The 22,725-nt window shown below is 36.0% G+C and overlaps 1 protein-coding gene across 4 annotated transcripts; it reads right to left on the bottom strand.

Annotated features, from left to right (window-relative positions):
• Nucleotides 1-11,459: 11,459 nt before the first annotated feature.
• Nucleotides 11,460-21,545, bottom strand: LOC130222097 (gastrula zinc finger protein XlCGF57.1-like). Of its 4 annotated transcripts, none has more exons than XM_056454725.1 (4): nucleotides 21,494-21,545; nucleotides 21,006-21,155; nucleotides 15,853-15,912; nucleotides 11,460-13,047 (listed from the first exon to the last, which is right to left on the bottom strand). In XM_056454725.1, the coding sequence occupies exons 2-4, from the start codon at nucleotides 21,088-21,090 to the stop codon at nucleotides 11,831-11,833; spliced, it is 1,362 nt and encodes a 453-aa protein (XP_056310700.1). In that variant the 5' UTR covers nucleotides 21,091-21,155; nucleotides 21,494-21,545; the 3' UTR covers nucleotides 11,460-11,830. The 4 variants fall into 4 exon arrangements, 2 of the variants coding, with proteins under 2 accessions (XP_056310700.1, XP_056310701.1); XR_008836356.1 differs by lacking the exon at nucleotides 21,494-21,545 and adding an exon at nucleotides 16,651-16,753 and having other exon boundaries at nucleotides 13,011-13,047; nucleotides 15,853-16,523; nucleotides 21,006-21,076; XM_056454726.1 differs by lacking the exon at nucleotides 15,853-15,912.
• Between the last annotated feature and the right edge of the window lie 1,180 nt (nucleotides 21,546-22,725).

Below are 22,725 nucleotides of genomic sequence, written 5' to 3'. Positions count from 1 at the left end.
AAACTAGACAAAAGTAGACAAAATCAGACAAAATTAAATTAGACAAAACTAGACAAAAGTAGACAAAATCGGACAAAACTAAACAAATCTAGACAAAAGTAAACAAACCTAGACAAACAAACCTAGACAAAACTAGACAAAAGTAGACAAAATCAGACAAACAAAACTAGACAAAACAAAACTAGACAAAAGTAGACAAAATCAGACAAAATTAAATTAGACAAAACTAGACAAAAGTAGACGAAATCGGACAAAACTAAACAAATCTAGACAAAAGTAAACAAACCTAGACAAAACAAAACTAGACAAAACTAAACTAGACAAAATCAGACAAAACAAAAGTAGACAAAATCTGACAAAACAAAACTAGACAAAAGTAGACAAAATCAGACAAAATTAAATTAGACAAAACTAGACAAAAGTAGACAAAATCGGACAAAACTAAACAAATCTAGACAAAAGTAAACAAACCTAGACAAAACAAAACTAGACAAAACTAAACTAGACAAAATCTGACAAAACAAAACTAGACAAAAGTAGACAAAATCTGACAAACAAAACTAGACAAAACAAAACTAGACAAAAGTAGACAAAATCAGACAAAATTAAATTAGACAAAACTAGACAAAAGTAGACAAAATCGGACAAAACTAAACAAATCTAGACAAAAGTAAACAAACCTAGACAAAACAAAACTAGACAAAACTAAACTAGACAAAATCAGACAAAACAAAAGTAGACAAAATCTGACAAAACAAAACTAGACAAAAGTAGACAAAATCAGACAAACAAACCTAGACAAAACTAGACAAAAGTAGACAAAATCAGAAAAAACTAGACAAAAGTAGACAAAATCAGACAAAACTAAACAAACCTAGACAAAACAAAACTAAACAAAAATATACAAAATCAGACAAAACTAAACAAAACGAGACAAAACTAAACAAAAATAGACAAAAGTAGACAAAATCAGACAAAACAAAACTAGACAAAATCAGACAAAACAAAAGTAGACAAAATCGGACAAACAAAACTAGACAAAATCGGACAAACAAAACTAGACAAAACAAAACTAGACAAAAGTAGACAAAATCAGACAAAACTAGGCAAAAGTAGACAAAATCAGACAAAATGAAATTAGACAAAACTAAACAAAAGTAGACAAGATCGGACAAAATTAAACAAATCTAGACAAAACTAAACAAACCTAGAGAAAACAAAACTAAACAAAACTAAACAAAACGAGAAAAAAACGAAACAAAACAAGACAAAAGTAGACAAAATCAGCCAAATACATCTAGACAAAATCAGACAAAACAAAACTAGCCAAAAAAGATAAAATCTGACAAAACAAAATTAGACAAAAATAGACTAAATCTGACAAAACAAAGTAGACAAAATCTGACAAAGCAAAACTAGACAAAACAAAACTAGACAAAAGTAGACAAAATCAGACAAAACTAGACAAAAGTAGACAAAATCAGACAAAACGAAATTAGAAAAAACTTAACAAAACTAGACAAAATCGGACAAAACTAAACAAAACTAGACAAAATCAGACAAAACGCATCTAGACAAAATGAGACAAAACAAAAGTAGACAAAATCTGACAAAACAAAACTAGACAAAAGTAGACCTAATCAGACAAAACAAAAGTAGACAAAATCTGACAAAACAAAAGTAGACAAAATCAGACAAAATGCATCTAGACAAAATCAGACAAAACCAAAGTAGACAAAATCTGACAAAACAAAACTAGACAAAAGTAGACAAAATCAGACAAACAGAACTACACAAAAGTAGACAAAATCAGACAAAACTAGACAAAAGTAGACAAAATCAGACAAAACGAAATTAGACAAAACTAAACAAAACTAGACAAAATCAGACACAACTAAACAAAACTAGACAAAGGTAGATAAAATCAAACAAAACAAAAATAGACAAAATCAGACAAAAAAACTAGACAAAAGTAGACAAAATCAGACAAAATCAGACACAACTAAACAAAACTAGACAAAGGTAGATAAAATCAAACAAAACAAAACTATACAAAAATAGACAAAATCAGACAAAAAAACTAGACAAAAGTAGACAAAATCAGACAAAATACAACTGGACAGAAGTAGACAAATTCAAACAAAATAGACAAAATGAGACTAAACAAAAGTAGATGAAATCAAACAAATCAAAACTAGACAAAACTAAACAAAACCAGACAAACTAAACAAAAGTAGACAAATCAAACTAAATAAAACTAGACAAAAGTAGACAAAATCAGACAAAACAAAACTAGACAAAACTAAACAAAAGAAGACAATCAAACAAAACAAAACTAGACAAAAGTAGACAAAATCAGACAAAACAAAACAAGACAAAACTAAACAAAACTAAACAAATGTAGACAAAATCAGATGAAAGAAAATTAGACAAAACTACACAAAAGTAGACAAAATCAAACAAAACAAAGTAGAAAAAATCAGACAAGAAAACTAGACAAAAACAGACAAAACAAAACTAGACAAAATTAGACAAAATCAGACAAAACAAAACTGGACAAAAATATACAAAACTAGACAAACATAGACAAAACAAAACTAGACAAAACCAAACAAAAGCAATAAAAGTAGACAAAATCAAACAAAACAAAACTAGACAAAAGTAGACAAAATCAGACAAAACAAAAGTAGACAAAATCAGACAAAACAAAACTAGACAAAAGTAAACAAAATCAGACCAAACAAAATGACAAAATCAGACAAAACAAAAGTAGACAAAATCAGACAAAACAAAACTAGACAAAACTAAACAAAAGTAGACAAAACAAAACTAGACAAAAGAAGACAAAATCAGACAAAACAAAAGTAGACTAAATCAGACAAAGCTTGACAAAATTGGACAAAATTAAATAAAACAAAACTAGAGAAAAGTAGACAAAATAAGACAAAACAAAACTAGAGAAAAGTGGACAAAATCAGACAAAAAACTAGGTAAAATCAGAAAAAACAAAAGTAGACAAAATCAGACAAAATAAAACTAGACAAAATCAGACAAAACAAAACTTGACAAACTAAACAAAACTAGACAAAAGTAGACAAAACAAAACTAGACAAAAGAAGACAAAATCAGACAAAACAAAATTAGACAAAACAAAACCAGACAAACTAAACAAAACTAGACAAAACTAGACAAAACAAAACTAGACAAAAGAAGACAAAATCATACAAAACAAAAGTAGACTAAATCAGACAAAACCTGACAAAACAAAACTAGACAATTCTATACAAAACTAGACAAATGTAGACAAAACAAAACAAAAGTAGAAAAAAGTAGACAAAATCAAACAAAACAAAACTAGACAAAACTAAACAAATGTAGACAAAATCAGACGAAAGAAAATTAGACAAACTAGGCAAAAGTAGACAAAATCAGACAAAACTAGACAAAACTACACAAAACTAAACAAAAGTAGACTAAAGTGGACAAAATCAAACAAAACAAAGTAGACAAAAGTAGACAAAATCAGACCAGAAAATTAGACAAAAATACACAAAATCAGACAAAATAAAAGTAGACAAAATCAGACCAAACAAAACTCGACAAAATCATACAAAACAAAAGTAGACAAAATCAAACAAAACAAAAGTAGACAAAATCAGACAAGAAAACTAGACAAAAATACACAAAACTAAACAAAACTAGACAAACTAAACAAAACTAGACAAAAGTAGACAAAAAACTAGACAAAAGTAGACAAAACAAAACTAGACAAAAATAAACAAAACTAGACAAACTAAACAAAACTAGACAAACTAAACAAAACTAGACAAAAGTAGACAAAACAAAACTAGACAAAAGTAGACAAAATCAGACAAAACAAAACTAGACAAATCTGTACAAAACTAGACAAATGTAGACAAAACAAAACAAAAGTAGAAAAAACTAGACAAAATCAAACAAAACAAAACTAGACAAAAAAACACAAAATCAGACAAAAATAGACAAAATCAGACAAAATCAAACAAAACAAAACTAGACAAAAATACACAAAATCAGACAAAATCATACAAAAGTAGACAAAACAGACGAAACAAAACTAGACCAAAGTAGACAAAATCAGACAAAAAAACTAGACAAAATCAGACAAAACAAAAGTAGACGAAATCACACAGAACTAAACTAGACAAAAGTAGACAAAATCAGACAAAACAAAACTAGACAAAACTAAACAAAAGTAGTCAAATGTAGACAAAATCAGACAAAACAAAACTAGACAAAACTAAACAAAAGTAGACAAAATCAGAAAAAAACTAGACAAAACTACACAAAACTAAATAAAAGTAGACAAAAGTGGACAACATCAAACAAAACAAGACAAAAGTAGACAAAAGTAGACAAAAGTAGACAAAATCAGACAAGAAAACTAAACAAAAGAAGACAAAATAGTAGACAAAGTCAGACAAAACAAAACTAGACAAAACTAAACAAAACAAAGTAGACAAAAATAGAATAAATCAGACAAGAAAACTAAACAAAAGAAGACAAAAAAGTAGACAAAGTCAGAAAAAACAAAACTAGACAAAAGTAGACAAAATCAGACCAAACAAAACTAGACAAAATCAGAAAAAACAAAACTAGACAAAAGTAGACAAAATCAGACCAAACAAAACTAGACAAAATCAGACCAAACAAAACTAGACAAAATCAGAAAAAACAAAACTAGACAAAAGTAGACAAAATCAGACAAAACAAACCTAGACAAAACTAAACAAAACTAGACAAATGTAGACAAAATCAGACCCCTTGTCAAAAAATCCTATTGGAATTTCAGTTTATCCTTTAGGATCCTACAGGATCTTAAAGGATTCCTAAAATTCTAATAGGCATTCAGATTTTTTCTTATATGATTTCCACTTTGTACTATAGGATTGTAAAATTCTAATGGACATTCAGAATTTTTTATTGGATTTTCACTTTGTCCTATAGGATTTTAAAATCCTTTTGGGCGTTATGACTTAATTTATTGGAATTTCAACTTTGTCTTTAGGATCTGATTTTGAGTTTTAGAATTATTAGACTGGGGTGTCCAAACTACGGCCCGCAGGCCATCTACGACCCGCAATCAGTTTTGTGGTGGCCCGCGAGGCTTTTTATAAATATTAATAGAATCTGGCCCGCTTTACAAAAAGGAACGTAATTCAATAAATAACCACCGGGTGTCGCTATGGAATGCCTTCAATTAGGCAGCAGTTCCTGTTATGAAGTAAAACGAACCGAACAAACTGAAGGAAACATAATTGATAATCATGTTTTGGCGAGCCATGGCACAACCAAGAAAAAGAAAAATCACCAGTGAGTGCAGGAAATTTCAGTCACGTTGGGGCAAAGAATATTTCTTCACAGAGGTCAGCGGAATATGTGTCTGTTTAATTTGCCAGGAATCAGTTGCAGTAATGACGGAATATAATATTAAAAGACATTATGAAACAAAACATCAGGCCTTCAGCTCTTACTCTGGTGCTGAACGATGTCAAAAAGTGAAATAATTAGCAGCTGCTCTATTAGCTCAACAACAGCAGTTTTTTTGTGTGCTAATAAAGTGCAAGAAAATTCTACGCTGGCTAGTTATGAGGTATGAGACCATTCTGCTTACAACCTCAAAACAACAACAATTATACTCCTATATAACATCTTTAAGTGTAACGGTGGCCAGCTAGTGAAGTGCTGTGCAGGTAAACCTCACTCCTCTGACCTCTAAAGGTGCTCTGGTGACAGATGCTGGGAGCCATGGTTTTTAGCATTTTTGTTAGAGCAACTGCCATGCGAAACGTCGCCGGTTCGATCCAAGCTTAGAGCAGGTTGGGTGGTGTAGGGCCTGCAGGGTTACACAGGCCTGGGTAACCTCACTGTTCAAAAAACCATCACCCAACACCTCATTGGATGAAAAATACAGACCAGTCTCTCTCCTTCTATTTATTGCCAAAACACTTCAAAGGGCTTTTTTCAACTAAATTATTTCCAAATTTTTAACTCACATCAAACTGCCTGAAGGATATCGGTTTGGAAAAAACATCACCAACTGCTTACTCATCTGCTTACACCACCTTACCTGCAACTCCACACATTCAACACAATTTCTCAATCCAGCTGGGATCATCCATCCCATGTAGTTCGGTAAGAAATCTTAGGGTGATTCTGGATGATCAGTTGTCCTTCAAAGAGGACATTGCTAACACAGCTCCATCATGCAGATCTGCACTTTTCAACATCAGAAAAATCTGACTCTTCTTAACACCAGTTAAACTCTGCGGGCCCGGTACCGTGACGTCATCGACTTTCGCTTTAAGATTTATAGGGCTAGCATTGCACCAGACCCCCTTAACTGGCTTTGTTAGAAAGTGTAGAATCTATATTTTATGCACATATGCATCACTTTGGTTTTTAAGTTTAAAAGTTATTTACACTTAAATACACAGTATTTTGGATACCCGAGCTGGGTATTGAACATTGGTTCATTTTCATATTTTTCATATGGTTCATATATGACACATGTACAAGTTATAGCTCAAATGAAAGCTCTTGCCGGTGTTCATACGGTTCTAGCATTCTTTTTACTGAATTCTATTCTCATATCAAACGGTTGTCAAATGAATCGCGGTGTTTCCATGGAGCAGAAGTGAAAACAATACATTTATGATCAATAAGCAGCCCCAGATAGCACAGACAGCTGTCATCTCTTACCTTATGCTGTGCACTTCAGGGCCTTTTCCCCTCTGTTTTTGAGGTGGTGTGCATAAGTAATCCTTTTATATGTCTGACGTGGTCCAAACACAGTGAATTATGTTTGATCAAACAAAAGAATAGTGAAATATAAAAATAATAACCGGTCCCTGACCTCTCATCAGTTGGAATACAATAACTTTTGCATAGATTATGGTAGAGACATTTTTCTTTTTTCCTATGATTACAGACATGTGCAGGAACCACCAAAATTAATTACAGCAAGCTAGACCACACAGAACCTATAAGGTACACTTTCAAATTTGAGTTTATAAAAAAAAATACAAAAAGCACCTCTTTTTTAGGTGTTTATTATAACACAGACAACATATACAGTTATTTTAAACACTTTCAATAGTGTTTTATGAAAATTCAAAGGGTTTTCTTTAAAATTATACCAAATTTTTGCATTTACACCTCTGTATGTGGATTTGGGAATCTTTTAAATTTGGGTAGGCAAAATCCAGGCGGAAATCCCAAAATAGCACTAGAGTTTAACTGGTTAACAGATCATGCTGCACAACTTTTACTGCAAATTCTTATCATTTCAAGGCTGGACTTCGACAGTGCCCTTCTAGCTGGACTCCCATCCTGCACCCTTAATCCTCTACAGATGCTCCAGAACGCTGCAGCTCACCTGGTCTTCAATGAGAGCCCATGTAATTCCTCTCTTTATCTCTCTGCATTGGTTACCGCTCGAGGCTCGTATCAAGTTCAAATCACTGGCACTGTACCCCCCTACCTCCACCTACTGCTGAAGGTCTACATATCCTGCAGAAGCCTCCAGTCTGGGAGTGAGCACAAGCTATAAATCACTTTCCAAAACCTTTCGCTCCCTCATGCTCGCTGCTGCTCTCTGCCCCCTCTTGCCTTGCTTTCGGACACTGCACTGTCACGCAATCAGGTTGCAAAGAACTTTCCATGCAACACCGAAACTGCAAAAAAACCTTCTGTAAATCGACTCGCAGCAGAGTCTGTCACCCCGGTAACCCAGGACAACTTCCACTCACATGCGAGTGAATCCCAAGATTGTCACTTAAGTCGAGTCACCAACCAATCAGGAACGCCAAGTTTCGTCGAGGCCAGTCAGCGAAAGAAACTCAAACAAATGTTGTCTCTTGATGATCTGGTGCAAATTGATCTTAAGCAGTTATAGAGAAGCCAAATCTCTGCTTTTGTGGTTTCTCAGGTGTGATTCTAAGATTTAGTAATAAGAGATATAATTTATTTGGGACGGTTGTCAACTCATTTTGCACAAGCACCAGAATTGAGAACCACTGCTCTGAGGTAGTCAAAATAACAAATTGTTAGGGGTGTCAAAATTACTTGTTTCTTCGGTGCACCGCGATGCAGACGCTGACATTTCGGTATCGGTTCAGGTCATAACCGGTTATTGTGTACTGACGTCATTTATCTCATATGCGCTATGGCGAGGGAGGCGAGCACGAGTATTTACAACGCTCCATCTAATTAAAACTCAGAAACTGTGCACAATTTCACTACCTGTGTGTTTGCTGGATCAGTCTTTCACTAACACAGCAGAAGCCCCTATTTCACTGTGATTGAGAGAATGAAAATACTTCATTTCTTTCTTTCTCTCTCTCACTCTTTCTCTCTCACTGTTGCCCATTTGACCTGCTGGCGTGACTTTTTCTCTACTCGGCTGTTTTACAGCGATACTTCTGGATTCAGGCACGAGCACGTGCCTGCAGAGTTTTCTCCACCTTATCTATGATGGATCAGCTGTGATCGCCGCTGCCGCCTGCCACTTATCAGTGTTACTCATCTGTAAAGAGCACAGCGTGCAAGAGCCAATCGCGGGTGTGACCAATCAAAGGGGTGTAAGAGAACTAGACAAAGATCAGAAAGTGAGCGGGATATTTATATTTGTTTAAATTAATTGCTATAAATGCTCGTGTTATTTAAAGGTAGTTTATATATCTGACTGTTTATATTAAATGACAAAATTGTATTACAAATAGTATATAAATATATTCATACATTTTAATACAAGAATTGCTGCTATGAAGAAAATATAAAACTGTGTATGGAAAGCATTGTCAATGCACCGTGATATCTAATTGAACCAAATCAATTGCATGATAATTGTAACCGAACTGAACCGTGAGACCAGTGTAGGTTCACAGCTCTACAAACTATCATACTCAAAATGAATGTCCTTCCTAAAGTTACTTCTCTATTTCAGTATATCCCTGTAAATTTTTATTTACGATATTTAAAACATTTTGATGATTTAGTCAATTTATTTGGAACAATAAGCACCCTAGGTTGCATAGGAGTACACTGCAACAGCCAGTTGATAAAAAAAGGGTTGAGACATCTCGTGCACTGGTCCATCCCTCCTGAGAGAGCTCCATCTTGGTTTATAGTTGAACAAGCCATCCTACTTCCCCTTCCACCACTACAATGTCTATCTATCTATCCATTTATTCATTTTATTTTGTAAATGTGTTTCTTTTAAGGCTGATCTCAAAAATATAATAATTTTTACTGACAGAATTTTAGGTGCAGGCTAGAACTGTCTCTTCCATTTCCATATAACAGCGTTTTGGCTTCACAGGACATGGACCTTCAGCATGCATTGGGACAGTTTGCTACTGAGTGTGACATGGAAGGGAAAGAAACAGCACCTCTAAGTCAGAAAGCATGGAGCTTGACTGGAAAAAGATAGCCATCTCCAGTTTGGTGTTGAGTTCTTACCCTAAATAGAGTATCTGCGATTTTTTTCTTTTTACATGAGGAATGGAATGTAAGATTTCAAGATGGATCAGTGCAGCGGCAGCAGTAATGCAGTTGATGTGATTGTCTGTTATGGTGAAGGAGCTGAGACAAAAGGCAATGTTCTCAATTTATCGCTCAGTCTTGGTTCCTACACTCACCTATGATCATGACTGAAAAGACAAGATCTCAGATACAACCGGACACATTTTACAAAGTGTTATGGCCCGCTTGTTTGAGTCGCAACATAAAAGAGAGATGAGCCAACAAAATAGCCTGAATGCAAATTATTTATTATAAAATGTCACTCATAGAACAATCAATCAAAGCAACCAACAAATGTCTAGGGATAATAATGAAGATAAAGAACTCAGGATATAATCACAACAACACTTTAACTACATGATACAAGTAATGCAAAACAAAACCATAAGGTTAAAGAGTCAATGAGAGGGCAGGTCTAGACATGGGGACCCCCGAGTAGCCACAGCTTCCTGGTGTATCTAGCACAACAACTTTTATAAATCCATTGATGAGTAATGCAGGCATCCAATCAGGATTTACCACATACTCCAATCTGGAGTCTTGGGATCATCACAGTGTATTAATATTGTAAAACTTAATACCTGTCGCTCTGCCTAAATCATAAAATATTCATCAAGTTTGTATTCTACTCAGAAAAGTAAATGTAGTAAACTAGAAAGAATCTTGAACCTAAAAATAAAGAAACTTTACTAATAAAAGATGCAACACTGGACAATTGAATGAGCTTTCTAAACTTGAGGCCCTGGTATACTGCAAACTAACCGTCCTGGAGCTCCACCTTCTTTGATGTGCAGCGTCTTCCCAGTGATTTGTTTCTCATTCAGGGAGTCAGACAGAGAACATCATCCAAAACAACACTAGCTACATGAATATACTGGAGAGTAAAGTACAGATGTATCCGCACCTGTACAATCACTTGCAAAGAGATTTCAAGCTGCAGAGGTGGTTTGCCAGATGTGTATGAAACTGTTCTTCTCTCAGCCGCCACCATCGTGTTTACAGTAAACGCGAGGACACATTTACAACCCCACCTACTGCAGTGTAAGAGTGTTGGAAAACAGTATACCGTCACTCAGCCTTTTCAAACATTATTCAGACATGTCAGAGTGTGAACACTTGTACGGTCTTCTCCAGTGTGAATCGTCTGGTGCAGTTTTAATTTTGGAGCTGTAATAAAAGTCTTCTCACACTCAAGCACATATACTCTTTCACACCAGTGTGGATCTTCATGTGTTCGTTAAGGATTGCTGATCAGCTAAAACTCTTCCCACACTGAGTGAATGTGAATGGTTTCTCTCTAGTATGGGTCTTTATGTGTTTATTAAGGTCTGAGGAGTTGCTGAATCTCATCCCACACCGAAGCTGCGGTCACACTAGAGTTTGAGCATGCGAAATTCTGTTGTATGGCGCTGCGAAAAGGGTAGGGCTGTGCAATTAATCGAAAATCTGGTTTTGATTTTGGCTTCTACAGAGTATGGAAAACAATTGATCGAGATAAACGATTAATGCATCTTATACCGCCCCCTTTATAGTTGTACACATTTGTTGCTGATTTCTTTTATCTTTGCTGTGATTACAGCACATTATATTTTACTAGATATTTTTCAAGATACTAGTATTCAGCTTAAAGTGACATTCAAAGGCTTAATTAGTGTAATTAGGCAAGTCATTGTATAACAGTAGTTTCTTCTCAGACAATTAAAATATATATTGCTTAAGGGAGCTAGAAATACTAAGCTATTAAAATAGATTTCAAAATATTTAAACCTGCTTTCACTTTAGCCGAAATAAAACAAATAAGTCTTTCTCCAGAAGAAAAAATATTATAGGAAATATTGTGAAAAATTCCTCTGTTAATAATGATTTGGGAAATATTTATATATACAAAAAAAAAATTCACAGAAGGGCGAATAATTTTGACCAACTGATAATTGTTTTGAATAATCGTGATATAAAATTATGACCAAAATGATCGTGCTTTTGATTTTACCCATAATCGAGCAGCCCTAGAAAAGGGGCGGGATTAAACAAGATGATTAGACATTAAAAAAAGTGAGCGATTGGTCTATATTTTTAATTTCTGTCCAGAGAGGTCATGTTTTGATCTACAATTGGTCTTACACAGTCAAGTGATGTGATTTCACAGGTCAAAGTTCACCAAGCTTGAACTTTGCAATGCAGTGAACTGCAAAACACACAGACTTGCGTTTTCGGTCTGAGACATACATGGAAGTCTATGGGGAGAAAAGTCCATTGTGACCGCGGCTTAAGTGCAATTGAATGGTTTCTCTCCAGTGTGGATCCTCATGTGTTTATTAAGGTTTGATGATTTGTTAAAACTCTTCTCACACTGAGTGCATGTGAATGGTTTCTCTCCAGTGTGGATCCTCAGGTGAATCTTAAGATTGCATTTTCTTCCAAAACTCTTTCCACACTGAGTGCAAGTGAATGGTTTCTCTCCAGTGTGGATCCTCATGTGTTCATTAAGGGATGATGATTGGTTGAAACTCCTCTCACACTGAGTGCATGCAAATGGTTTCTCTCCAGTGTGGATCCTTATGTGTTTATTAAGGTTTGAGGAGTAGTTAAAACTCCTCTCACACTGAGTGCAAGTGAATGGTTTCTCTCCAGTGTGGATCCTCATGTGCAGATTAAGGTGTGATGATTGGCAGAAACTTTTCCCACACTGAGTGCATGTGAATGGTTCCTCTCCAGTGTGGATCATCATGTGTAGATTAAGGGATGATGATTGGCTGAAACTCTTCCCACACTGAGTGCACATGAATGGTTTCTCTCCAGTGTGGATCCTCATGTGGTGATTAAGGTGTGATGAGCGGCTGAAACTCTTCCCACACCGGGTGCAAGTGAATGGTTTCTCTCCAGTGTGGATCCTCATGTGTTGATTAAGGGATGATGATTGGCTGAAACTCTTCCCACACTGAGTGCATGTGAATGGTTTCTCTCCAGTGTGGATTCTTAAGTGTAGATTAAGGGATGATGATAGGCTGAAACTCTTCCCACACTGAGTGCACATGAATGGTTTCTCTCCAGTGTGGATCCTCATGTGTTGATTAAGGGATGATGATAGGCTGAATCTCTTCCCACACTGAGTGCACATGAATGGTTTCTCTCCAGTGTGGATCCTCATGTGGTGATCAAGGTGTGATGAGCGGCTGAAACTCTTCCCACACCGGGTGCAAGTGAATGGTTTCTCTCCATTGTGGCTCATCATGTGTAGATTAAGGGATGATGATTGGATGAAACTCTTCCCACACTGAGTGCATGTGAATGGTTTCTCTCCAGTGTGGATCCTCATGTGAATTTTAAGACTGCTTTGTCTTCCAAAACTCTTTCCACACTGTGTGCAGGTGAAACGATTCTTGTCTCTCCTTTTCAAAATACCATCAGTCTGTAAATGAGTTTTTTCCTCAATTTTGACATGATGATCCTCTTCTTTATTCCCCTCATTCTCTTCAATTTGGTCTGAAATAAATAAATAAAACATTAGTTTTCATTAAGTCTTAAAATGTCTCATTAAAAGCTGAAAAGTGAAAAGACACTGGAAACATTGGCTACACACACTGTAATTTTGATGCACATTTAATGTAAAATAAATCAGATCATATTTTGTTTGGTCCATTAACATGTACAGATTAAATGCATTCATTGTTATTTATCTAGTGCTTTTACAATGTAAATTGTGTCAAAGCTGCTTAACATAGAAGTTATAGTAAATTGAAACTGTGTCAGTCCAGTTTTCAGAGTTTCTTACATAATTGATCATAAAAGTCCTTTTGGTCATATTGATAAGACAGATTTAAATGCTGTAAATTGACTATTTTTATTCGTATATATTAATAATTTCAACAAAATGTTTTTCTAAAATTTGTTAAGCAGACAAGGTGTCATGTTAAATAGAGTAGACCATCGCTTTAGAACTCAAAATATAACTTTATTAAAGCATGCACTCGTTAGCGATCTTTCTGCCTGTGTCAGCCTGCTCATGCTGGCTCTGCCCCCTTTGCCGCCGCAACCCTGGACCTTGACACAGAACAGCCAATCTCAATAACCTGTTCACATCTCCCCTCTTTAAAGCGATGAAGCCCCCCTATAGTAAATGTATAACAAGTTCCCTTTTAGCAACATGGAACAAAGCAAATTACTTTTCCAACCTGGTAACATATCAATATCAACTTAAAAATATCCTTTGCTTACAATCGTCAACCTCTTAACCATAACCTGTCAACATCACAGAACATGTTTTTAAGTTCACTTTTTTTCCCACAATCTTACAGCATACTGTAGAAGTTAACGTGCAAGTGGATCCTTTGCATCTGTATGGTTAGTATAAACACCTACCCCAAAACAATCCTTAAATTTAACTGGCTGTTTTACTTCTCTACCAGTAAGGGTTCTTTTGCTAGAGGGTGTATAAGTGTGTAGTGCACTGGAAATTGTGGTAGGAAACCGATTTGTAGTGTCTGTGAGTAAATCAGTCTCAAGTGAGGGTCTGTCTTTAGCTTCACTGTTCTCAGTCACAGCCTGTCCATGTCGTGTCTCAAGTGTTTTCAGGAGTTTAGGAGTATCGGGGACACTCTGAATGTGTCTCTGTTTCGGCAAGAGATTGTGCCTTCCTTTGTTTGCACAATATACTTTCTTTGGTAGTATTGGAACTGTCTTTCTGATCTGACGTCTGATCATCCGTTGAGCTGGGCTCAGTCCCGTGGCATTGATGCACTGTCAGGTTACGCTCTGTATCAGACTCAGTGTAATGAGTCAGAGGATTTCTGGAAAGAGTGTCTGCCACCACGAGCTGTTTGCCTGGTACATGCACTGCTTTGACATTAAATCTCATCAAATGTATCAGTAACCGTTGGCACCTTAAGGAAGCTTTGTCAACATCGTTTGTGTTAATCAATGGTACAAGTGGCTTATGATCAGTCTGGAGCTCAAATTAGTCCATATCTTGCAAGTAACGCGAGAACTGTTCACATGCCCTCACTCCAGCTAGGCATTCAATCTCGATTTGCGAGTAGCGGCGTTCAGTCTCAGTTAAAGTCCTTAAACAGAAATCATTCGGAAGTAGTCCTTCTTCCTGCTGCTAAAACAGGGCAGCACCTAGACCATAACTACTTGCGTCAACGCTGACCACTGTGGTCTTGGAAGTATCATAGAACGCTAACGCTGGTGCTGTGGTCAACATGCTCTTCACCCTGTTAAACACCTTCATATGTGCCTCGCTTCAGGTCCATTCAGTGTCACCCCCAAGCAGCTCAGTCATTGGATGAAGAACTGATGAAAGACCTGGAAGGAATTTACAGAGTGCCTATTTTTCTTAAGGCAACTTAAGAAAAACCAACTTTCATCAGCTGTCTTGGTGAACTTCTACTGCTGCACAATAGAAAGAATCCTGACCAACTGCGTCACAGTCTGGTATGGAAGCTGCTCTGTTGCTGAGCGTAAGGCACTGCAGCGGGTGGTGAAAACGGCCCAACGCATCACAAGGACCACACTGCCAGCCATTGAGGACATCCAGAAGAAACACTGTCTGCGCAGAGCACACAGTATTCTTAAGGATTCCTCTCACCCTGCTCACAGACTGTTTTCTCTCCTCGCTTCAGGCTCCCCCGGACAAAAACCAGCAGACTGAGGAACAGCTTTTTCCCCAGAGCTGTCTCCCTTTTGAACTCTGCCCCTCACTGACTCTTTTACCTGTATCCTGCACTTGCTGCTATTGCACTGCTGGTAAGACCTAAACTGCATTTCGTTGCCTTGAACTTGTACATGTGTAATGACAATAAAGTTGAATATAATCTAATCTAATCTAAGATGGTGCCTTTATAGTAATGAGCGTGCAGTCGATTGCTCCAATTACATTGGGAAAACCAGCAATCGCTGCAAGTTGCGCTTTAATGTTTGGCTGGTCAACTGCATGGTATTGAAACCTTATATACCTGCTAGACATGCGGATGATCCCGTCCCATACAGCCGACATGGCACGGCTCAAAGATACTTTGTAGAGTGCAATTTAACACAATTGCCTCTATGAGTTGCCAATGGAAAAAAACAAACACACACAAGAAATGTACGTACACCAGAGATGAAGTTGGCGTGGACCAAAGCACACGTTCATTTTATCGTTAGTAAATCCAAACATGAGCGTGAAATCTGGCGTACGCAAAGCTTTTGTGTGTATGCAGTGTTGATACATGAGGCCCCTGAGCAATGGCACTGTGTACTACCGTTTTACTGTGTAAAATCCAGCAGATCATGCGTTGCGATCCTTACCTGCATCATACCTGGCACAGACTTCCTGGTTCACCGGTCCCTCCTTCCTTTGACAGCCACCTGCAGAAAAAAACTAATTCAAGTGAGATGTTTAAGCTAATTGAACCTGAGAATGATGCAGAAATTCGTCCTCAAATACAAACATGTGCAACTTACCTGGAGGAAGCAGGACTTATATCTACCAGATTTCAAAGGTTCTCCACCTTCACCTCTTTAGTAAGAGGATTAGCATTTATAGTTCACATCGCAAAATCCTTCAAGCAAATGCAAGGGTTGGCACAGATGAGACTTACCACATACTCCAGATGAGATGGACCAAGCAACGAATGTTGTAATTAAAGCAACACAAAAGGGTCTGTCACTACTAGGTGGCACCAGAGGAGGACAGGCAGAGAGCAAAAGGTGCGCCATCATATTTGGCTACATGAGCTCGAAAGCTGAACACATCGAGGTCATTGAATCTATGGATGCATCAAGTTGCACAAATGCTCTCAGGCGGTTCTTTGCAATTAGAGGCCCTGCAAAACAGCTCCACTCCGATTGCAGTACCAATTTCGTTGGGGCATGCAAGGAACTTGATATGGACAAGATGGTGCAGAGGTAGTGAGCAAGGATGCAGCTGGGAATTCAATCCACCTCACAGCTCTCACATAGGAGGCCCAAGGGAGCACCTGATTGGTTTTGCAAGAAGAATTTTAGATTCAATGTTTCTGCAGCTAAAACCTCGCTTAACCCATGAAGTTCTTTGCACACTACTAGCAGAAGTTACTGCTATTATTAATGCACGTCCACTCTTACCTGTGTCGGCAGACCCGCAAAAACCATTCATACTTTCACCGTCAGTGCTCCTTACACAGAAGACAAGAGTTCACCTCCCCCTGGAGATTTCTCTGACAAGGACCTGTATACAAAGCAATGGAGACAAGTTCAGGCGCTTGCAAACCAGTTCTGGACACGCTGGAGCCGTAAATACTTACCTTGCTTGCAACACAGACCAAAGTGGACAGTACCTCACAGAAACCTTCAAGTGGGAGATCTAGTTCTGCTCAGGAATAAGCAGATAGCTTGCAACTATTGATCCATGGCCAGAGTCTCTGCTGTATTCTCAGCAAAGGATCGATTTGTGAGAAAGGTTGTAGTTTCAACAACTGACCAAGGGAATATAAAAACCTTTCAAAGGCCGATTTCAGAGGTTGTTCTGTTTCTTCCCAAAGACTGATCTGGAAATTGGGGTATAGTCCAGAAATTCATAGTGACCTTACATAGGTCAGATGGGGATTGTGTTGCCCTTTAAGAAGTTTCACTTTAAAATATCTTCTTTAAATATTTTTTATACATATTCCCTGTGTATAATGTGAAATTCATAATTTAATAAATTAATCTACTTCATGTGTAAAAAGGAATACTTTTATTTTGCGTTACGACAAACTTCCTTTTAAGTCACTTCCTGCTAGTGATCATGGATCTTTGTGGGAGCCTTGTCAGACATGTGCTCTCTCGGACAATAAACCATCTGCTTAAAATCACCATAGAGGCAATGTCGTAAGTTTATGTTTTGAACATTAGACATGTTAAAGACATTATGTCAGTGATTATTTTGTAAAAAGAAATACAACGTTTTGTAAAAAAGTTTGTTTGTTAGTGTAATTCCTACTGCAAAGAGAACTGTAGTCCATTTATGTTATGGATATGTAAGTGCAAATACCTGTCAAAACAATATCTGAAAACTGTTTTATTACTTTATTGCAGTTTTCACCTTAAATGCTAATAAGAAGAGTGACAGTAAACGATCAACCTTGCTATGACTCTTCATTGGCTATGGTTTAACTCGACTGTGAGCGATGTTGTACTTTGAGAGTCATTGGCTGCTAATATGATTTCGCTATTTAGGGTTTCCAAATAATACTTTTATAAAATTATATTATTAAGGGGAAAGTCTGAATGTGCGTATATAAAACCAACTTTACCTCTATGTTTATCTATCTGCACACTTCTGATTATTAATATCAACCTGTACATATATTCACTTATTGTAAATCTCTGTTCATAGCTAATAAACCTGTATATAATGTTCATAGTACATCCATCTCATCTGTAAATATCACCATAGTTTTTCTGCTCTTTATTATAACTTATACCTGTGTCCTGCACTTGCTGCTTTTGCACTGCTGGTTAGACCTAAACTGCATTTCGTTGCTTCTTTTTCTGTCAAATCCAGATACATGTATTCCAAAAGCTCTTATAATAAATTCAAAATTTGGAAATGTTTCTGGATACAAAGTCAATCTAGCAAAGAGTCTCTTTTTCCCTATCAATAATAGAGCACAGCAAATGCCCTTCCAATCCTTTCCATTTTCAGTAAGTCCTGATAAATTTGTATATCTGGGTGTGAGTGTGACACGCAAATATAAGGATTTGTTCAATAATAATGTTAAAACGACATTAGACAAAGCCAAATGAGACATAACACAGTGGTCAACCCTTCCTTTATCTTTGGCTGGGAAGATCAATTCCATTAAAATGAAAATACTACAATGATTTTTGTTTCTATTTCAGACCATGCCTGTTTTTATTCCCAAGTCATTTTTCAAGGAGTTGAATAATTGTATTTCTACATTTCTCTGGGATAAGAAAATTCCTTGCATAAAAAAGGAATTCTTGGAAAAAAAGAGTGTGGATTGGCAATGCCAAATATTTTATGCTATTATTGCTGGTTCGAGCCTCGGCTGGGTCAGTTGGCATTTCTTTGTGGAGTTTGCATGTTCTCCCCGTGCTCGTGTGGGTTTCCTCCGGGTGCTCCGGTTTCCCCATCATGTTCAAAGACATGTTCTATAGGTAAATTGGGTAAGCTAAATTGTCCATACTGTATGAGTGTGAATGGATGTTTCCCAGCGATGGGTTGCGGCTGAAAGGGCATCTGCTGCATAAAAATGTGCTGCATAAGTTGGCGGTTCGTTCCACTGTGGTGACTCCAAATTAATAAAGGCACTGAGCCGAAAAGAAAATTAATGAATTAATTAGCGTTTCCAGCCAATGAATCAAAGCGAACAAAATCATCACTTCCTGACTAACTGGTGCCAAATATCAACAGTAAAAACAGAATTTACTGCGGTAGAAGAAGCTACATGAATCTTTTCTTTATTTAATAAATGACTTTCACCTCAGAGGACAATGCCAACACACTGTGAACACGTGGTGGCATTTGAAGCCATGAGAATCGGAGAACAGACGCTCTTGATACGATTCAAACGCTCTGGAGGTAATTAATAATCTAATAACTTTAATACTGAAACATTTTAGAATGACCAAAACAACATTTCAGATGGTTTACAGTGTGCTCAGTCTGCTGGTTTGTGCATTCACGCACATTTTCATCATCATATGATCTCTTATAACAAACCTTTTTTAACACACATACTGGAATTTGTTCCGTAAAAGTGCTTGCGTAGTTTACGTGAGTTTATCTTTTCTCAAAAGTTATGTGCATCATGACGTTTCAACTGATTTTTTTATGCTCATAGCCTATCCAAAATGCACATAAAAATAAGTAGCTGGAAACGTTAGGCTAAGTGAGAAATACCGCTTCATCTTTAAAAAACATCGGAGGAGACCAACAGAAACTCAGAGATTAGAGAATAAAACCTGCTACTGACCAGGTTAGGTTCACAGAGCAAGTTACCACGGTAACTGACTGAGTTAAAGTTATCTCTCTTTAAGAAACAGGCTTGACTTGAAACGGAAACCCAGAGTTTCTCTCATTTCAGGGATTAAGTACTCTGAGTTTTCACTTAACCTCCTGTCTCACGTCGTCCTACAGCAACATCATATAGTTTAGAATACTGTACAATGTTTTATAATAATTAATTACTTTAGTGTCCATTTCATTCAGCATGTTTAAAATTGGGGGCATCCACGTATTTTCACATACTTTAAACCAGGGTTTCTGCAGGTTTCACCAAGTTAAATTTAAGACTTTTAAAGACAATTTCAAGACCATTATGAATGAAATTTTACACTAGGGCTAAAGAATTTTTCAAATGGCCCAGATAGAAAGGATTTTATTTGCCCTATCAAAAAATAAATAATAATAATAATTTTATACATTTAATAATACAATATTAAATGAATAATAAAAAAATGTTAATATTTTAGAGATTTCTTAGCAAAAGATCTTAAATATTGTGTAAAAACAAGCAAGCTTTACTTGTATCCACACACTTTTTTCCAACATAAACTTTCTTTAAAATAAAAAAACCAATGAACAAATGCTTTAAAAGTTTTAAAAACTATAATAAACTAAATCTATGCACAACAATCTGTCCAGGTCAATGTCCTCAGCAGTAAATACATGGAGCACTTTTAAACAAATGTTATTGTAAGGAAAATAATTAAACCATTATGATAAATAGAGTTAAAATGACATTTTGAATAAAAAGTTGAAAGTTTTATTGAGATGGATTGTTGGTGATTGTATGGGTTTTGACCAGATTGGGCAGCAAAACATGAACAAAGGAAAATGAAGACTTGTTTAAAAAAGATTTAAAGATCTACAACACAATATTTCAGTAAAATTAAGACTTTTTAAGACCCCGTAGAAACCCTGTTTTAACACAATAGCCTGGGTAATTAGTTATTATAATAATGATGTAATTCTAACTCAGATACTATCTGTGAGAACTAGTAACAACTACTAAAAACAAGTTTAAACCCAGTAAGTTGATGAAAAAAGGGAATTGTGATCAACGTGACATATGCAAATGGAAAGTACTAAGTCAACACTATCACTGTAATAGCAGATATCTTCTATGAGAATACTGTAGGTCAAATATGCTCAGCTCAATTAAACTTTTTTTTAATATAGCGCCTGTGCTCAAGGACGCTTTATAAACAATAGAAGAACAGGAAAAGCAATAACCTTCAGAAGGTAGAGAAGACGAGAGAATAATAATACATAAAACGAATGACAAAAGACATGAGAACAAGTAACAAGAAAGAAACTCATTCCTGTCTTTCAATGAGTGCTTATGTGCATTTAGGAGAACTAGGCAGCACACTCAGGGCTGCAAGATGGATTTAATTTAGTATTCTTATTATTAAAATATATCTGAATGAGGATCAAATGACTGAGTTGGTCTTTGAGAGTGAAAACCAACCTGTTTGTTCCTGCAGATCTTCCTGTTTGACTCTGAATGTTTCTTCAATCTTCACATCTTCACTCTCCTCTTTAATAAACGCCATCTTTATAACAGTGTGGAGATCAGTCGCTTCAGCAGGAGTTTTTCTCTGTGTTTGGACACTTTATCCTGTTTAAAATGAACAAAACAATAAAAAATGTCCTGTTTAAATAAATAAAACAATGAACAGAAACAAAATAACTTCTCTTCAACACTTGCTTCAATGGTTACTTTATATGAGAGTAGAATGAACTGACATTATGCTATTTAATAAACTAAACCTTCATTAAAACACTTATTACACACATTTCTGTTGTTCAAACAATAGCCCTCACTACTGTGAGTAAAACAGTGCTACGTTGTATAAAGGGTTAAAATAATAACATCAGGTACAAAATTTAGCATTGGATAAAAATCTGAAACTTTAATCAATCGCTTTATATTAATGTAAACGCTTTAAAACAAACCTTTCTCCGGTCGAATTACAGTGCGGGACGGCGCGGCCTTGTGACGTCACACGTCACGCCAAAATAAAAGTCTTTTATGTTTAGCGTTTTTGCCACTTACTGTTGCAGTCATGACTTATTGATACATTTCTCCCTCGTTTTCCACTTTCTCACAGACACACATATATTCAGCATTTGGAGTTCAAAACCTTTATTATAAACATTTTAAGACATTTTAATTTTAATTCTAAACTTTTTTTAATCCACTAAGACTAAGTGTTTAAAGCAGATAATCTCAACATTCTAAAAAGTATAACAAATAATCTGATGAGTGTTTTGAGCTGAAACTTTACACACACATTCTGTGCACACATTAACAAACATTAACAAACATTAAATAAGTGCACTTTAAGTAAAAAGTACCCATTACTACTACATGTTTTAGTTTCACTAGCTGGGTCATTATCGCTATAAAGTGCCTTTGATGTCCCACAAGATTGAATCAGTCCTATATAATGCACAATAATGAAACTCTGAGTTTTGATATAATTAGTTAAACCTTTACACACATGCAGGTAGAATTATAAGTGTTTTGTTTGTTTTAAATATGTTTTTGTCTGTTTTTGCCATATTCTTTCATTGAATAGATGTGATTTTGCCATGTCCCACACACTGCTCAGACAACTTCAGTGAGTCTAAAAATTAGGTAAATTAGATCAAATTAAAACAAAAGATTTATAAATATTCTTTTATATTTAGCAAGTTATTTGACAAAAAAAAAATCATTTTAATATCATTAATCATTTTGCACGTGTCCTTAAAATTGCTGTCCACCGTGACATGATGTGGTAAATGCCTCTTTAAGATGTACTCTGATGTACTCATTGGCATCCCCCTGCCCATTTTGCTTTTCTTCAGAGCAGGTTAAAATATCTGCTGTGCACTCAGTAAATATCTACACTTATGTTTCCTATTTTTCCTCATGTTGTGTTTGAAACTGAATGTTGTCAAGCTTAACATGTCCACTCTGTCATAGTGAAATATTAATTAATATAAACTTAAAAATAAAGCTTTTAAACTGAGTACAAAGAGCTTAAATAGGGAAACACTTTACCAGCTGCAGGTGCTACATGTGTTGAATAAATGCTGTCTTTAGCCAAAAATGTCCTCCTTGTCATTGTCCACCCTGTCACAAATCCTTCCTTGACAGGGTGGACATAGGTGCATTGTTACTGACACTTTATATTCTTTAA

This window comes from Danio aesculapii, chromosome 4 (genome assembly GCF_903798145.1).
Source record: "Danio aesculapii chromosome 4, fDanAes4.1, whole genome shotgun sequence".
NCBI classification, from domain to species: domain Eukaryota; kingdom Metazoa; phylum Chordata; class Actinopteri; order Cypriniformes; family Danionidae; genus Danio; species Danio aesculapii.
The sequence above is the reverse complement of the archived record's forward strand: the minus strand, read 5'-3'. Positions and strand labels throughout refer to the sequence as shown.